The 19,091-nt window shown below is 47.1% G+C and overlaps 1 protein-coding gene across 1 annotated transcript in view; it reads right to left on the bottom strand.

The window, feature by feature from the left end:
• LOC112220581 (gamma-aminobutyric acid receptor subunit alpha-4-like) overlaps positions 1–13,639 on the bottom strand; it is a 28,361-nt gene extending 14,722 nt beyond the window's left edge. Inside the window, exons 1-7 of the mRNA XM_042303421.1 lie at positions 13,530–13,639; positions 13,236–13,342; positions 12,986–13,053; positions 12,188–12,408; positions 9,566–9,648; positions 8,784–8,927; positions 1,579–1,731 (exon numbers count right to left, since the gene is read on the bottom strand). Of these exons, the coding sequence (XP_042159355.1) occupies positions 1,579–1,731; positions 8,784–8,927; positions 9,566–9,648; positions 12,188–12,408; positions 12,986–13,053; positions 13,236–13,342; positions 13,530–13,567 (814 nt within the window). The 5' untranslated portion in view covers positions 13,568–13,639. The remainder of the gene's footprint in view (positions 1–1,578; positions 1,732–8,783; positions 8,928–9,565; positions 9,649–12,187; positions 12,409–12,985; positions 13,054–13,235; positions 13,343–13,529) is intronic.
• Between the last annotated feature and the right edge of the window lie 5,452 nt (positions 13,640–19,091).

Raw genomic sequence — 19,091 nt, 5'->3', positions numbered from 1 at the left:
TGTTATCATACTAGCCACAGGGACAGAGTGTTGTTATCATACTAGACACAGGGACAGAGGGTTGTTATCATACTAGACACAGGGACAGAGGGTTGTTATCATACTAGCCACAGTGCCAGAGTGTTGTTATCATACTAGACACAGGGACAGAGGGTTGTTATCATACTAGCCACAGTGCCAGAGTGTTGTTATCATACTAGCCACAGTGACAGAGTGTTGTTATCATACTAGACACAGGGACAGAGTGTTGTTATCATACTAGACACAGTGACAGTGTTGTTATCATACTAGCCACAGTGACAGTGTTGTTATCATACTAGCCACAGTGACAGAGGGTTGTTATCATACTAGACACAGTGCCAGAGGGTTGTTATCATACTAGCCACAGTGACAGTGTTGTTATCATACTAGCCACAGTGACAGAGTGTTGTTATCATACTAGACACAGGGACAGAGGGTTGTTATCATACTAGACACAGGGACAGAGGGTTGTTATCATACTAGACACAGTGCCAGAGGGTTGTTATCATACTAGACACAGGGACAGAGGGTTGTTATCATACTAGACACAGGGACAGAGGGTTGTTATCATACTAGACACAGGGACAGAGGGTTGTTATCATACTAGACACAGGGACAGAGGGTTGTTATCATACTAGACACAGTGCCAGAGTGTTGTTATCATACTAGCCACAGTGACAGAGTGTTGTTATCATACTAGACACAGGGACAGAGTGTTGTTATCATACTAGCCACAGTGACAGTGTTGTTATCATACTAGCCACAGTGACAGAGGGTTGTTATCATACTAGACACAGTGCCAGAGTGTTGTTATCATACTAGCCACAGTGACAGAGGGTTGTTATCATACTAGCCACAGTGACAGAGTGTTGTTATCATACTAGCCACAGTGACAGAGGGTTGTTATCATACTAGACACAGGGACAGAGTGTTGTTATCATACTAGACACAGGGACAGAGGGTTGTTATCATACTAGACACAGGGACAGAGGGTTGTTATAATACTAGACACAGGGACAGAGGGTTGTTATCATACTAGCCACAGTGACAGTGTTGTTATCATACTAGACACAGTGCCAGAGGGTTGTTATCATACTAGACACAGGGACAGAGGGTTGTTATCATACTAGACACAGGGACAGAGGGTTGTTATCATACTAGCCACAGTGACAGTGTTGTTATCATACTAGCCACAGTGACAGTGTTGTTATCATACTCGACACAGGGACAGAGTGTTGTTATCATACTAGACACAGGGACAGAGTGTTGTTATCATACTAGACACAGGGACAGAGTGTTGTTATCATACTAGACACAGGGACAGAGGGTTGTTATCATACTAGCCACAGTGCCAGAGGGTTGTTATCATACTAGACACAGGGACAGAGGGTTGTTATCATACTAGCCACAGTGCCAGAGGGTTGTTATCATACTAGACACAGGGACAGAGTGTTGTTATCATACTAGACACAGGGACAGAGTGTTGTTATCATACTAGACACAGGGACAGAGTGTTGTTATCATACTAGACACAGGGACAGAGTGTTGTTATCATACTAGCCACAGTGCGTGCAGGGACAGACTCTTTGTTGATCCAGAAGGCTACTTGCGACAGCACCACCACCATAATCAGAGGGATGTACGTCTGAATCAGGTAGTAGCCTAGCTTCCTCTGTAGTAGAAAATGGACTACCATGACAGAGTAGTCACCTGAAAGATAAACAGAATAGGTATCAGCAGAGATACTGATACAGGAGAGAAGAAGATACGCAGTGAGAAGAGAGGAGAATTGTCCTTGGACCTGGAAAGGCTGTAGCAATATAACCAATTAGAGACATATAGAGAAGATAGTGTATCTGACTGCCCACGGGACATGATTAACCCCCTACCCTAAGACAGAGCAGACCAGAGAATAATATATTTTTTAAACATTTGAGTCATTTAGCAGGCTTACAGTTAGCGTATTAATCTTAAGTTTGGTGGGACAACCACATATCACAGATATAGAAAGTACATTTTACCTCAATAAAGTAGCAATCCGTAGTATCGGAGCTAGAAGGGGGGGTGTGGTCAAGTGCAAGTGCTGGTTCAGTTTGTATTTTATTTATTTTATTTTTTGGCGCGGGGGTGGGGGTCTAGGTGAGGAGGAGGACTATTTAAGATACTGTTTGAAGAGGTCGGGTTTCAGATGTTTTCAGAAGATGGTCAAGGTCTCTGCTGTCCTAGCATAGCCTGAAGGTAGGGAGGGGCAGGTCCTCTTGCTGTTCTGTAGGTAAGCACCAGGGTCTTGTAGTGCTAGGGGGGAGGGGCAGGTCCTCTTGCTGTTCTGTAGGTAAGCATCAGGGTCTTGTAGTGGATGCGAGCTTCGTCTGGAAGTCAATGGAGTGTGTGGAGGAGCAGGGTGACATGAGAGAACATGGGAAGGTGGAAAACCAGGTGGGCTGCAGGGTTCTGGATAAGTTGCAGGGGTTTGATGGCACAAGCAGGGAACAGTGAGTTGCAGTAGTCCAGACGGGAGAGGACAAGTGCCTGGATTAGGACCTGCGCTGCTTCCTGTGTGAGGTAGGGTCGTACTCTAGAGCATGAACCTGCAGGAGCGAGTCGCTGTTTTGATGTTTGCAGAGAACGACAGGGTGTTGCCAAGGTTCTTTGCACTCTGGGAGGGCGACACTGTGGAGATGTCAGCCGTAATGGAGAGGTCTTTGAGCGGGCAGGCCTTCTCCGGTTCGGAAGAGCAGCTCTGTCTTGTCCAGGTTGAGCTTGAGGCGCTCTAGCAACTCCTTGTTGCGGACCGGCTGCCTGCAGGCTGACCACGGTCATCAGGTGAACGGTGTTTCCTCCGACACATTGGTGCTTACGGGTTAAGCGGGCGGTGGTAAGAAGAGCGGCTTGGCTGGTCACATTTTTCGGAGGACTTATGACTGGCCCTTCACCTCCCGAGCCCGTTGGGGAGTTGCAGCGATGAGACAAGATCGAAAAAGGCGGTATTTAAAAATTTAAAATTAAAATAAATAAATAAAACAGCAGCATAGTTGCCAAAGCTACAAAAAGAGCAAACATGAGATCTGGAATTAACTAGGTAGTCTTCCTCTCTCTCCTTCCTGCACAACAACTTGGCAGAACAGTCTTCGTTTCAACGACGATCTTAGTTTTGTGACAAAACCGCCAGTAACACGGCCGCCGCTTGCTATAACAATAGATATTCATTCATCAATCCGTTTGAGCATTCAGTTTGCTTGACATATTGATTTAGAGGCTAAAGTAAACATTCCGCCAAATTGCTTTTTGCCTAGCAGAAGTGGAGAGCACACCTCCCTCTACTAATTGCTGATTGCCTATGAGAGGTGAGGGAGAGAGAGATAGAACGACAGAGGAGGGGAGAGAGAGAGAGAAAGGAGGGTAGAGGGGGGGAGAAAGACCAAAGGACAGAGAAGTGGAAAGAGGGAAGGGAGAGAGAGGAAGACAGAAGGAGAGATGAGTGGAAAGAGGGGAGGGAGAGAGAGAAAGACAGAAGGAGAGAGGAGGGGAGAGAGGGGGGGGGAGAATGATAGGAGAGAGGAGGGAGAGAGGGGAGGGAGAGAGATAAAGACAGTAGGAGAGAGGAGGGGAGGGAGAGAGACAAAGACAGTAGGAGAAAGGAGGGGAGAGAGGTGAGAGAGAGAGATAAAGACAGTAGGAGAGAGGAGGGGAGAGAGGGGAGAGAGGGATAAAGACAGTAGGAGAGAGGAGGGGAGAGAGGGGAGGGAGAGGGAGAAAGACAGTAGGAGAGAGGAGGGGAGAGAGGGGAGGGAGAGAGAGAGAGAGAGGAAGAGAGGCAGGGAGAGAGAGAGAGAGAGAGAGGAAGAGAGGCAGGGAGAGAGAGAGAGAGAGAGGAAGAGAGAGAGAGAGAGAGAGGCAGAGAGAGAGAAAGAGAGAGAGAGAGGAAGAGAGGCAGAGAGAGAGAGAGAAAGAGAGAGAGAGAGGAAGAGAGGCAGAGAGAGAGAGAAAGAGAGAGAGGAAGAGAGGCAGGGAGAGAGAGAGAGAGAGAGAGAGAGAGAAGAGAGAGAGAGGAAGAGAGAGAGGAAGACAGAATGAGAGAGGAGTAGAAAGAGGGGAGGGAGAGAGAGAAAGACAGTAGGAGAGAGGAGGGGAGAGAGGGGAGAGAGAGAGAGAAAGACAGAAGGAGAGAGGAGGGGAGAGAGGAGGGGAGAGAGGGGAGGGAGAGAGAGAGAAAGACAGAATGAGAGAGGAGTAGAAAGAGGGGAGGGAGAGAGAGAGGCAGGGGGAGAGAGAGAGAGAGGCAGGGAGAGAGAGAGAGAGGCAGGGAGAGAGAGAGAGAGAGAGAGAGAGAGAGAGAGAGAGGAAAGACAGAATGAGAGAGGAGTAGAAAGAGAGGCAGGGAGAGAGAGAGAGAGAGAAGAGAGAGAGAGAGAAGAGAGGCAGGGAGGGAGAGAGAGAGAAGAGAGGCAGGGAGAGAGAGAGAGAGAGAGAGAGAGAAGAGAGGCAGGGAGAGAGAGAGAGAGAGGAAGAGAGGAAGAGAGGCAGGGAGGGAGGTGAGGGAGAGAGAGAGAGAGGAAGAGAGGAAGAGAGGCAGGGAGGGAGGTGAGGGAGAGAGAGAGAGAGAGGAAGAGAGGAAGAGAGGCAGGGAGGGAGGGAAATACAAAGGAATGGGGGAAGGAAAGATAGTGAGAGACAGCACCAGAATCACAACACTACTACACTACACTACTACACTACGACACTTTGTCTAAACACTCCCTCTCTCTCCTTTCTCTCAATTCAATTCAAATGGTATTTATTGGCAGGGGAAACATATGTTTACATTGCCAAAGCAAGTGAAATAAACAATAAACAAGTGAGAAGAAACTAATTTAACAACATCAACAAAAAACTATTAGATATTAACAGTAAACATTGCACTCAAAAAGGTTTCAAAAAGATAAAGACATTTCCAGTGTTATATTATCAGCTATTTAGCAATGTGCAAATAGTTGTCGTCTCTCTCTCTCGCCCTCGTCTTCCCCCTCCTTGTTATGGTAACTGGGCCACTCCATCCCTATCTTTGCGAGACTGCCTCCTCCTCGCCTCTCGGTGTTGTTCTAGGGATCTGCTGGGCCCTGCCTGAAGAAACATTATCTCACTCTCTCTCTCTCTCTCTCTCCTCTCTCTTTTTCCTACTCCCTTCCAGCTCTCTCTCTCTCGCTCTCTCTCTCTCCTACTCCCTCCCACCTCTCTCTCTTTCTCCTAGTCCCTCCCACCTCTCTCTCTCTCTCTGTCTCCTACTCCATCCCACCTCTCTCTCTCTCTCTCTCCTACTCCCTCCCACCTCTCTCTCCTACTCCCTCACACCTCTTTCTCTCTCTGTCCCCTACTCCCTCCCACCTCTCTATCTCTCCTACTCCCTCCCACCTCTCTCTCTCTCAATTCAATTCAATTCAATTCAATTCAAGGGGCTTTATTGGCATGGGAAACTTGTTAACATTGCCAAAGCAAGTGAGGTAGACAATATACAAATTATAATAATATACGAAAATTAACAGTAAACATTACACAAACAGAAGTTTCAAAACAATAAAGACATTACAAATGTCATATTACATATATATACAGTGTTGCAATGATGTACAAATGGTTAAGGGTACACAAGGGAAAATAAATAAACATAAATATGGGTTGTATTTACAATGGTGTTTGTTCTTCACTGGTTGCCCTTTTCTTGTGGCAACAGGTTACAAATCTTGCTGCTGTGATGCCACACTGTGGAATTTCACCCAGTAGATATGGGAGTTTATCAAAATCGGATTTGTTTTCAAATTCTTTGTGGATCTGTGTAATCTGAGGGAAATATGTCTCTCTAATATGGTCATACATTGGGCAGGAGGTTAGGAAGTGTAGCTCAGTTTCCACCTCATTTTGTGGGCAGTGAGCACATAGCCTGTCTTCTCTTGAGAGCCATGTCTGCCTACGGCGGCCTTTCTCAATAGCAAGGCTATGCTCACTGAGTCTGTACATAGTCAAAGCTTTCCTTAAGTTTGGGTCAGTCACAGTGGACAGGTATTCTGCCACTGTGTACTCTCTGTTTAGGGCCAAATAGCTTTCTAGTTTGCTCTGTTTTTTTGTAAATTCTTTCCAATGTGTCAAGAAATTATCTTTTTGTTTCCTCATGATTTGGTTGGGTCTAATTGTGCTGCTGTCCTGGGGCTCTGTGGGGTGTGTTTGTGTTTGTGAACAGAGCCCCAGCACCAGCTTGCTTAGGGGACTCTTCTCCAGGTGCATCTCTCTGTAGGTGATGACTTTGTTATGGAAGGTTTGGGAATCGCTTCCTTTTAGGTGGTTGTAGAATTTAACGTCTCTTTTCTGGATTTTGATAATTAGTGGGTATCGGCCTAATTCTGCTCTGCATGCATTATTTGGTGCTCTCTCCTACTCCCTCTCTCCTACTCTCTCTCTCTCTCTCTCTCTCTCTCTCTCTCTCTCTCTCTCTCCTCTCCCACCTCTCTCTCTCTCTCCCTCCCACCTCTCTCTCTCTCTACTCCCTCTCACCCTCTCTCTCTGTCTCCTACTCCCTCCCACCCCTCTCTCTCTCTCTCTCTCCCTCCCACCTCTCTCCCTCCCACCTCCCTCCCACCTCTCTCTCTCCTACTCCCTCTCACCCTCTCTCTCTCTCTCCTACTCCCTCCCACCTCTCTCTCTCTCTCCTACTCCCTCTCACCCTCTCTCTCTGTCTCCTACTCCCTCCCTCCCACCTCTCTCTCTTTCTCGCTCTCTCCTACTCCCTCCCACCTCTCTCTCTCCCCCTACTCCCTCCCACCTCTCTCTCTCTCTCTCTCCCCTACTCCCTCCCACCTCTCTCTCTCTCTCCCTACTCCCTCTCACCCTCTCTCTCTCTCCCTACTCCCTCCCACCTCTCTCTCTCTCTCCTACTCCCTCTCACCCTCTCTCTCTGTCTCCTACTCCCTCCCTCCCACCTCTCTCTCTTTCTCTCTCTCTCCTACTCCCTCCCACCTCTCTCTCTCCCCTACTCCCTCCCACCTCTCTCTCTCCCTCTCTCTCTCCCCTCTCTCCCCTCTCCCCCTACTCCCTCCCACCTCTCTCTCTCCTACTCCCTCCCACCTCTCTCTCTCCCTCTCTCTCTCCCCTACTCCCTCCCACCTCTCTCTAGGATCACTCATAGGGCTTTAAGCCCCACAATTCTTTTTAAGGCAGACCGCACGCATTAGGCTTGACCACTTAAGCATCTTAGATGGCTGTTCAAGGAAATATGAGCTCTTAGGAGGAAGCTGCTCTACTGTATTACCTACAACCAGGCTGATGAAGCAAGCAGGGGAGAAGTAATGTATGTTGTTACTGTTATAGGCTGTATCTCAAATGGCAACCATTTCCCTATATAGTGTATACTTCTGACCATATGGTCCATAGGGAATAGGGTGCACTACTTCTGACCAGGGCCCATAGGGAATAGGGTGCACTACTTCTGACCAGGGCCCATAGGGAATAGGGTGCACTACTTCTGACCATATGGTCTATAGGGAATAGGGTGCACTACTTCTGACCAGGGCCCATAGGGAATACCAGGGCCCATGGGATAGGGTGCACTACTTCTGACCATATGGTCCATAGGGAATAGGGTACACTACTTCTGACCAGGGCCCATAGGGAATAGGGTGCACTACTTCTGACCATATGGTCCATAGGGAATAGGGTACACTACTTCTGACCAGGGCCAATAGGGAATAGGGTGCACTACTTCTGACCAGGGCCCATATGGAATAGGGTGCACTACTTCTGACCATATGGTCCATAGGGAATAGGGTGCACTACTTCTGACCAGGGCCCATAGGGAATAGGGTGCACTACTTCTGACCAGGGCCCATAGGGAATAGGGTGCACTACTTCTGACCAGGGCCCATAGGGAATAGGGTGCACTACTTCTGCCCAGGGCCCATAGGGAATAGGGTGCACTACTTCTGCCCATATGGTCCATAGGGAATAGGGTACACTACTTCTGACCAGGGCCCATAGGGAATAGGGTGCACTACTTCTGACCAGGGCCCATAGGGAATAGGGTGCACTACTTCTGACCATATGTCCCATAGGGAATAGGGTGCACTACTTCTGACCATATGGCCCATAGGGAATAGGGTGCACTACTTCTGACCATATGGCCCATAGGGAATAGGGTGCACTACTTCTGACCATATGGCCCATAGGGAATAGGGTGCACTACTTCTGACCATATGGTCCATAGGGAATAGGGTGCACTACTTCTGACCAGGGCCCATAGGGAATAGGGTGCACTACTTCTGACCAGGGCCCATAGGGAATAGGGTGCACTACTTCTGACCAGGGCCCATAGGGAATAGGGTGCACTACTTCTGACCATATGTCCCATAGGGAATAGGGTGCACTACTTCTGACCATATGGCCCATAGGGAATAGGGTGCACTACTTCTGACCATATGGCCCATAGGGAATAGGGTGCACTACTTCTGACCATATGGCCCATAGGGAATAGGGTACACTACTTCTGACCAGGGCCCATAGGGAATACGGTGCAATTTGGGACGCAGACTTTTTGTCTGAATTTTACATTTTAATGTGCTTTCCTGAAAATACCAAATACATTTTGTCCGCACACTTTTATTACAGTTAATATGTAAATGTGTAAATGTAAAAAAAGGTATGGGTTATTATCACCATTATTAATTAATGAATTTAGGTGTTGTAATTATTAAGTTTGACACACACACACACACACACACACACACACAGTGGGTCCTTACCTGTGTTGGACTTGAATGTCTCCGTGGATAACTTCTGTCCCACCAGGTCATACTGTAGCAGACTGATAGACTCCTGAGGACAGTCTACAGAAGCTTCCAGACCCTTCCTCCAGGTAAAGGTGATCTCACTGTTCGTGTACCCATCTGAAGTATACAGAAACCTAAACCATTCAATTGTCACACCATTCCTATGTGTAATGCTGACGGAAATAACAAGACATCGAACGTGTCTGAAATGCTCCCTGTTCCTTATACATTATAAAGGGGATATGATGCAAACTGTTTTGAGGAAGCTGGAGCAGATGAAGGTTACGGTTTCAGTGCATGAAGCAAACTCTCTCTCTCTGCTCAAAGTCTGTTTTGTTACGATCAATCATTTCAAAATGTTACTGTTACAGTTAATTGAGTTAAATCACAGGATTTGCCGTGATTAATCACGATTAAATCGCAAATTCAGAATTTGCTCAAATGAAGCTGTAATTTATGCTTTTTCATACAATAATAAAATAAAACATGAGTAGAATATGGATTTGATTGTGTCTGCAGTAACAGTTCGAAGCACACTTTCTTTAACCTCAATGTCAATCGCATTGTTCTTTTTAGCAGAGTGTAGATTATGTTTTCAGTGTATTTTGATCGCTTTTAAGACAATGCAATTAATCACGATTAAAAAAACAACAACATCTGTGTAATAAAATCCCAAAAAGTGAATACGAGTTAACTGATTAACTCTGACGACCCTAATTATCCCGAAAGAGCCAAACGAAGGACTGAGTACTCACAGCTGCCGAACCGCAGAGGACATATATGTCCGTCCATAGGGAAGTCCATGAGCCTCATGGGACACTCAGCAACAATGGTTAGTCTGAGATACACAGAATACACAACATTAGACTTTTGATTTCATCGTATAGATCTGTGTAAAAAAAAAAAACTGTGTACACAGCACAACACAACTGGTTTCCTCTGTGCAAAGCTGCACTGCACCGGCATAATAGCCTAGTAGTTAGAGCGTTGGACTAGTAATCAAAAGGTTGCAAGATCGAATCCCCAAGCTGACAAGGTAAACATCTGTCGTTCTGCCCCTGAACAAGGCAGTTAACCCACTGTTCCTAGTCCGTCATTGAAAATAAGAATTTGTTCTTAACTGACTTGCCTAGTTAAATAATAATAATAATAGTCAGTCTTAATTGGCCACAAAGCGTTTCATTCACCTCATGGTGAAGAGGTTCTACAGGAGGGTCCAGGGAGGAGGGGCTACCTCATGGTGAGGAGGGTCCAGGGAGGAGGGGCTACCTCATGTTGAAGAGGTTCTACAGGAGGGTCCAGGGAGGAGGGGCTACCTCATGTTGAAGAGGTTCTACAGGAGGGTCCAGGGAGGAGGGGCTACCTCATGGTGAGGAGGGTCCAGGGAGGAGGGGCTACCTCATGTTGAAGAGGTTCTACAGGAGGGTCCAGGGAGGAGGGGCTACCTCATGGTGAGGAGGGTCCAGGGAGGAGGGGCTACCTCATGTTGAAGAGGTTCTACAGGAGGGTCCAGGGAGGAGGGGCTACCTCATGGTGAGGAGGGTCCAGGGAGGAGGGGCTACCTCATGTTGAAGAGGTTCTACAGGGGGTCCAGGGAGGAGGGGCTACCTCATGTTGAAGAGGTTCTACAGGAGGGTCCAGGGAGGAGGGGCTACCTCATGGTGAAGAGGTTCTACGGGAGGGTCCAGGGAGGAGGGGCTACCTCATGGTGAAGAGGTTCTACGGGAGGGTCCAGGGAGGAGGGGCTACCTCATGTTGAAGAGGTTCTACAGGAGGGTCCAGGGAGGAGGGGCTACCTCATGGTGAGGAGGGTCCAGGGAGGAGGGGCTACCTCATGTTGAAGAGGTTCTACAGGAGGGTCCAGGGAGGAGGGGCTACCTCATGGTGAGGAGGGGGTCCAGGGAGGAGGGGCTACCTCATGGTGAGGAGGGTCCAGGGAGGAGGGACTACCTCATGGTGAGGAGGGTCCAGGGAGGAGGGGCTACCTCATGTTGAAGAGGTTCTACAGGAGGGTCCAGGGAGGAGGGGCTACCTCATGGTGAGGAGGGTCCAGGGAGGAGGGGCTACCTCATGGTGAAGAGGTTCTACAGGAGGGTCCAGGGAGGAGGGGCTACCTCATGGTGAGGAGGGTCCAGGGAGGAGGGGCTACCTCATGTTGAAGAGGTTCTACAGGAGGGTCCAGGGAGGAGGGGCTACCTCATGGTGAGGAGGGTCCAGGGAGGAGGGGCTACCTCATGTTGAAGAGGTTCTACAGGAGGGTCCAGGGAGGAGGGGCTACCTCATGGTGAGAAGGGTCCAGGGAGGAGGGGCTACCTCATGTTGAAGAGGTTCTACAGGAGGGTCCAGGGAGGAGGGGCTACCTCATGGTGAGGAGGGTCCAGGGAGGAGGGGCTACCTCATGTTGAAGAGGTTCTACAGGAGGGTCCAGGGAGGAGGGGCTACCTCATGGTGAGGAGGGTCCAGGGAGGAGGGACTACCTCATGGTGAAGAGGTTCTACAGGAGGGTCCAGGGGTCCAGGGAGGAGGGGCTACCTCATGTTGAAGAGGTTCTACAGGAGGGTCCAGGGAGGAGGGGCTACCTCATGGTGAGGAGGGTCCAGGGAGGAGGGACTACCTCATGTTGAAGAGGTTCTACAGGGAGGGTCCAGGGAGGAGGGGCTACCTCATGGTGAGGGTTCTAGGGTCCAGGGAGGAGGGGCTACCTCATGGTGAGGAGGGTCCAGGGAGGAGGGACTACCTCATGGTGAGGAGGGTCCAGGGAGGAGGGGCTACCTCATGTTGAAGAGGTTCTACAGGAGGGTCCAGGGAGAAGGGGCTACCTCATGGTGAGGAGGGTCCAGGGAGGAGGGGCTACCTCATGGTAAGAGGTTCTACAGGAGGGTCCAGGGAGGAGGGACTACCTCATGGTGAAGAGGTTCTAGGAGGGTCCAGGGAGGAGGGGCTACCTCATGGTGAAGAGGTTCTACTGGAGGGTCCAGGGAGGAGGGGCTACCTCATGGTGAAGAGGTTCTAGGGTCCCAGGGAGGAGGGGCTACCTCATGGTGAAGAGGTTCTGCAGGAGGGTCCAGGGAGGAGGGGCTACCTCATGGTGAAGAGGTTCTACAGGAGGGTCCAGGGAGGAGGGGCTACCTCATGGTGAAGAGGTTCTACAGGAGGGTCCAGGGAGGAGGGACTACCTCATGGTGAAGAGGTTCTACTGGAGGGTCCAGGGAGGAGGGGCTACCTCATGGTGAAGAGGTTCTACTGGAGGGTCCAGGGAGGAGGGACTACCTCATGGTGAAGAGGTTCTACAGGAGGGCCCAGGGAGGAGGGACTACCTCATGGTGAAGAGGTTCTGCAGGAGAGTCCAGGGAGGAGGGGCTCTGGGCTCAGGTTACCTCATGGTATAGAGGACGGTCCCGTTCTGCATGATGCGGAACAGCTTGTTGGGAGTGGTCATGTTGTGGGCGATGGACTTCCTGGAGTTCCTGAAGAACGTGTCGGGTGTCCAGATTTTATCCACCATCTTGTTGTTGAGACTCAGGATCTCCACGGCGCCGTCGTACTTCAGCCTCTCGTCCACCCAGGTCTGTCGGAAGAACATGTCGATGGTGTACTCCTGAGGAGGAGATAAAAGGCCGGGCATTAGATGTCTGATCACCAGACAGGTTCTGGATCTAGAATGTGGACTTTAGAATATAGAATGTAGACCTAGATTCTAGATATAACAGTCCTGAAGAAGGCCAGAGGAATGCACATTACAAAATGCAGGTCCTGCTCCAAACCGTAGACATATTAAATGTGTTTGTAACTAAATATCTACAGTTAAATCCTTATCCGACAAGACAGTCCAGAGAGAAGATGAGATGATTATGAGAATAACTACCTATAGATATTCATTCATCAATCCGTTTGAGCATTCAGTTTGCTCGACATATTGATTTAGAAGGACCCCAGGACCCTCCCCTAGTTACTGTATTGAAACAGACTAATCAAACTAAATGGCTCATTATCTAATCTACAGTCTACCCATAAGGCAGCTGTGCAGTGGACAATAAAGCTCAGTCAACACCCATGTATAATAAATGCATGAGAAACTGTGTGTAAACATAACATACAAACACAGTTGCTAATTTGACATACTGCACATGTATGTGACAGTAAGCCTATGTGGGAATATGCTGAGTGTTTCTTACCATTTCCACATCTGACACTGGGCCAAAGCTGGTGACAAAGATATCTGTTTTCACCTCTGTGACCATACCTGAAAAGGATCTGGGGACTTTAATTGTTGCTCATAAAAATATGGAAAACTGGAAATAGACTTGGAACAATTCGTTTAGAGAAACTAACCAGGTAAAAGATTCTGTACAGTGTAATAGCCAAATTATGCTATTTATAGCTATATATTATGCTATAAATCAGGATAGAGGAGGACAGAACTACCTCCGGATCCTGGTCGCAACCAGTTGTCATATCCATCTAGTAGTCGGTCCAGAATGCGGGTGATGTTTTCACCTGCGTAGCTTTCTTGTCCATAGACACAGCCAACACTGTAAGAAATCAATACAATCATAATTGATGACAATTTAGACTGTCCTGTGTAGACCTATAAGATTAGTAGGTTAAACCTATTAGGATTAGGATTGTTATGTTTACTATCATACATGACTGAAGTACATTCAAGAAACTATAGAGGCCTAACCATTGATCAAATTAGAAAAAGGTTATTTTACTCACCAGGGCAAAGTGACCAATGTCAGAATCAAGAGAGCCATCCTTGGCAGCAGGTGTGTTGAAAAACGTTCTCTGTCAAGTCTTTGAGTGTAAATTAAATAGTCAGCCTTTCTCTGTCCTCCGCTAGTCTAAACTGAATGTATTTTAAACACAAGGACGTGTGAAGTAATCGAATTAGGAGATTAGCACAGAAAATCCAACCCATGTTTAGACTGGGCCACTCTTTAGGAAAAGAGACAGTGACCGTTGGATTACAGAAAAGATGGGAAAATGTGAAAACATGCAAACAGTTTTATTGTATCCTCGGGGAGCTATAATCTTCCAGTTGTTAAAATGTATAATCTTGGATGGAATTTCAAGGATATTTGTAAAGAGTTATTTTTAGATCAAGAGTCTTGATCCCTGCGCGTCTAAACAGTAGGTGGCGCTATCTATTCAATTTTATCGGTTGAGCCACCGGAAAATCCACCAGCGAGGAAGTAACTCCAGGAAGTTTCTGAACGAGCTGACTGGTGTAAATACTATCCCACACAACTTTTGTAATATTTTCCAGATAGCTTATTCATATAAGTATATGTTTTTGGGATGGTACCTGAACATCGTTTGAGAGAATAAACAACATTAAACTAGCTAGCCGGTTAGCTAACCATCAGTTCAGGGGGCGTGAGAGGGTTGCTAGCCAGCAGCAATGTCGTTCCTCTTGGAGGAGAGAAGCCGTGTAAAACACCACGGGGAAACTGGTCCCAAACCACGGAGGAGGTATTTATTGATGTGAATGTACTCCGTGGGACGTCTGGAAAAGAAGTCAAATGTAATATTGGATACAAACTGATAGAACTACACGTCAAAAAGGCAACAAGTCTTCACCGTTAGGCTACACAACAACCACATTTCAAAGTTAGGGAGTCAACGTTATTTAAAATTAGAGTTACATTGAGAAAATTGTATTTCTTTTCAATGAAACTGGATGGCCCTCCCTTCAGCAAAATATATTTTACCTTCCCGAACGCAAAGCAAAAAAAGTGATTCTCCCGACACCAAAATAATAATTGAAACAAAGTGGATATCAGAGAACATGTTTACTGGTTACCCTCACTTCTTGGGCAGACCAGATCCTTAGATATGTAGTATTAGAAACTGTTCTTTTGTCGTGAAAGCATTAGATGGCAACGGACCAGAAGGTTGTGGGTTCGCACCTCAGACAGAGTAGGCCTACCTTTCCACCCCTGACAGAGTAAATTAAATATATATATTTTAACTAGGCAAGTCAGTTAAGAACAAATTCTTATTTACATTGACGGCCTACTCCGGCCAATTGTGCACTTCCCTATGGGATTCCCAATCACGGCCGGATGTGATACAGCCTGGATCCGAACCAGGGACTGCCTCTTGCACTGAAATGCAGTGCCTTAGACCGCCGTGCCACTTGAGAGCCTACCAACGCAGAACATTTGAAGCTTTAGTTGCTGGCTATTCTTCTTCCGTATCGTAACTCAACGACAGAAGGTCTCAAGTGTTTCCCTAAAAGCTCTCTGGGTTTAAATAGCTTCTATTGTACCGAACGCGAATAGCTTAATCAATTGATAGTGACAGAGTTAGTTTACTTCCCAAGTTAAGTCTTTTTTTTTTGTCTCCTGGACTGAAGGTTGTAGCGCAGCCTCTAAATGTCAAAGAAAGGAAACAATAACATCCCCACTTTCATTGTAGTCACGTCTTTCCCAGGTATGTTAGCTTGTTTCTAGCATAAAGCATAGTGGACCAAAGCGTTGTTATAGATCACTTTATATCATCGGATTCATCAAAATCTTAAGCTTGCAAGGGGTAGGCCTGAGGTTTTTTTGGGGGCCATTTTCTTCAATAAAAGGTAGGTCTATGGCATACCCCCTCAATTTGAGTTTTAGTTATAGCCCTTCACTGACATGGAGGTAGGCTACTTGAAGAGTGCATGGTGAGTTGAGGAATTGATGGACAAATCTATGGATATAACGGCCTATAGCCTAATGTCGTCTGTCAAACTGGTTGGCCTACCTCTTAAATAGGAAGAAAAAGTATCCAACACAAAGCCCTCTTGTCGTTAGTAAAGTCAAATTAAAATGAAGACATTGAAATTAATTATGCTTACTTTCAGCACCATGAGCTGTCCAATTCCCATTGATTGTGCAGTGGCTGCTGTTTCAAGTTTCAGCACCAGAATGTGAGTTATTAGAAGCTGACTTATTGTGAGGTAATAAGTCTGATAAATTCATCAGGGGAAGTTTCAGCGCCAGAATGTAAGTTATTAGAACCTGACTTATTGTGAGGTAATAAGTCTGATAAATTCATCAGGGGCAAGACACATATATTGTGTTTAATAAACTCAGTTATAGTAGTCCTCCTCTTCTTCACGCTCTCCTTCTCGAACTGAACAGAACATAGGCTGTAGGCTAGTCCACACGCAAGATTATTTTTAGAAAAAGCCTTTGATCCTCCTCCTGAACTGTCACCGTAAGCCTACACAGCACAGCCATTGGTTAGGCAGCACACAAAAAAGTTTTGGATTGGTCAGAGCAGGCTGGGGCTCAGGGTTGGAATATCCATTACAGTGTGTAATGCAGCCTTGTTTTATTTACACCATCCCAGCAGCTATCTTAAGAAATATAACTTTGCTCTGTGGTTCTCCTAACACACACTTTGTAGTCTGTAGACTATGGATCAAATCAAATGGATTTATAAAGAAATACAGAGACCCAGCCTATACAGAAACCCCAAACAGCAGTAATGCAGATGTAGAAGCACGGCGGCTAGGAAAAACTCCCTAGCAAAGAAGGAACCTAGGAAGAAACCTAGAGAGGAACCAGGCTCTGAGGGGGTGGCCAGTCCTCTTCTGGCTGTGCCGGGTGGAGATTATAAGAGCACATGGCCATTAAGGCCAGATCGTTCTTCAAGATGTTCAAACGTTCATAGATGACTAGCAGGGTCAAATAGTAATCACAGTGGTTGTAGAGGGTGCAGCAGGTCAGCACCTCAGGAGTAAATGTCAGTTGGCTTTTCATAGCCGATCATTGAGAGTATCTCTACCGCTCCGGCTGTCTCTAGAGAGTTGAAAACAGCAGGTCTGGGACAGGTATTATGTCCGGTGAACAGGTCAGGGTTTCATAGCCGCAGGCAGAACAGTTGAAACTGGAGCATTTGATTGAGACCACACTAAATAGCCTATAGGCGCACATCGACCTATAGTCTAATAAGTAACTCGTTATAAAACATTGTGAAATATAGACATTTCATGAATTACAGATTACATGACCCTTCCCAGGACTTGGTTTAAAAAATACTAAACCCCACTCCTTGACTGAAATTGAAAAAGCATGACCCTCCCCATTTTCCTCCAGGTAACCATTCTGTAAATTGTAATCCATCCCTTAGTCTTGCGATGCCATCCTTCCAGAACTCGTCTAGTTTTACCTGCATACTGTACAGTAGGTGACTCCCAAATAATTCTCATTCCCGCTACATGTATTTTCCAAGTACAATTTATTTAAATGAATGCTTTGATAAAGATGTAGCTATTACATACACTGAACAAAAATATAAACACCACAATTTCAGTTCATATAAGGAAATCAGTCAATTGAAATACATTTATTAGGCCCTGATCTACGGACTTCACATGACTGGGCAGGGGCGCAGCCATGGGTGGGCTTGGGAGGGCATAGGCCCACCCACTGGGGAGCCTAGCCCAGCCAATCAGAATGAGTTTTTCCCCACAAAAGGGCTTTATTACAGACAGAAACACTCCTTAGTTTTATCAGCTGTCTTGGGTTGCTGGTCTCAGATGATCCCACAGGTGAAGAAGCCGGATGTGGAGGTCCTGGGCTGGCGTGGTTACACGTGGTCTGCGGTTTCACTGTGTCGTCTATGACTGTATCCCTGAACCAGATGTTCAGGTAGTTTTCTGGTGACCTCACATCGGCAAGACTCAGGTGAATTTTGGTAGTCATGGTTGTGAACTGCAAGCTTATTGGTCCATGTTATTCACCTGTTTGTTTGCTGTTATTGGTTGCAAGTATGCTACAGATATTTGCATTTGTTATGGATCCCCATTAGCTGTTGGCAAGGAAGCAGCTACTCTTCCTCATCATCATATAACATTATTACACCACTTCATATCTACAATACAAAATGTTTAATAAGAGTCAATCTCGGGTTTAATGAATGCTTTTAGTTTGAGAAATAATTAGGACATATTCCTTTCCCACCCATTCTGAAACTAACTACAGCTCTTTGTTAAGTGTTGCAGTCATTTCAGTCGCTGACTCTGAAGGATTGCATATTGTATTTGCTTATAGTCCCGTCTCTTGTACTTCCACGGTAAATGATTTGGGCATCTCTTGCTGATGAAGGAACGTGGACATTAGGTGGATCATCCACTTTCTTTTAATTCAATCAACACATAATGGTTGAGTGTAAAGCTTGCATAATAAATCAGCCTTCCACAAGATAGACTCAATCATTCCTCTCTACACATTTCTCATTCAGTGGATAAGCCGTTAGGGTTTATTTTCAACCAATATCTGCTAAGTGATGTGTCTGATCTGTATCGTTCTGATGAAGACGAACAGGGAGGGAGGTAACTGCTGGGCCTCTGCTTGAGGGAGAGTACTGTGCTGATGAAGACGAACAGGGAGGGAGGTAACTGCTGGGCCTCTGCTAGAGGGAGAGTACTGTGCTGATGAAGACGAACAGGGAGGGAGGTAACTGCTGGGCCTCTGCTTGAGGGAGAGTACTGTGCTGATGAAGACGAACAGGGAGGGAGGTAACTGCTGGGCCTCTGCTAGAGGGAGAGTACTGTGCTGATGAAGACGAACAGGGAGGGAGGTAACTGCTGGGCCTCTATGCTAGAGGGAGAGAACTGTGCTGATGAAGACGAACAGGGAGGTAACTGCTGGGCCTCTGCTAGAGGGAGAGTACTGTGCTGATGAAGACGAACAGGGACGGAGGTAACTGCTGGGCCTCTGCTTGTGGGAGAGTACTGTGCTGATGAAGACAAACAGGGAGGGAGGTAACTGCTGGGCCTCTGCTAGAGGGAGAGTACTGTGCTGATGAAGACGAACAGGGAGGGAGGTAACTGCTGGGCCTCTGCTTGAGGGAGAGTACTGTGCTGATGAAGACGAACAGGGAGGGAGGTAACTGCTGGGCCTCTGCTTGAGGGAGAGTACTGTGCTGAAGACAAACAACGGAACAGGGCCTCTGCTAGGTAACTGCTGGGCCTCTGGTAGAGGGGTAGACAGTCTTGTCCCATGATGAAGACAAACAGAGGGGAGGTAACTCCTGGGTCCTCTGAAACAGGGAGACTGTACATGATGCTGATGAAGACAAAGGGAGGTAACTGCTGGGCCTCTGGTAGAGGGAGAGTACCCGCAACAGGAGTGTGCTGATGAAGATGAACAGGGAGGGAGGTAACTGCTGGTCCTCTATGCACCACCTCAGGGAGGTCTCCCACATGTGCTGATGAAGACAAACAGGTCTAGGTAACTGCTGGGCCTCTGCTAGAGGGAGAGTACTGTGCTGATGAAGACAAACAGGGAG

Source organism: Oncorhynchus tshawytscha, linkage group LG21 (assembly GCF_018296145.1).
Source record: "Oncorhynchus tshawytscha isolate Ot180627B linkage group LG21, Otsh_v2.0, whole genome shotgun sequence".
In the NCBI taxonomy this organism is placed as follows: domain Eukaryota; kingdom Metazoa; phylum Chordata; class Actinopteri; order Salmoniformes; family Salmonidae; genus Oncorhynchus; species Oncorhynchus tshawytscha.
Note: the sequence above shows the minus strand (reverse complement) of the source record. Positions and strands in the feature narration are given on the sequence as shown.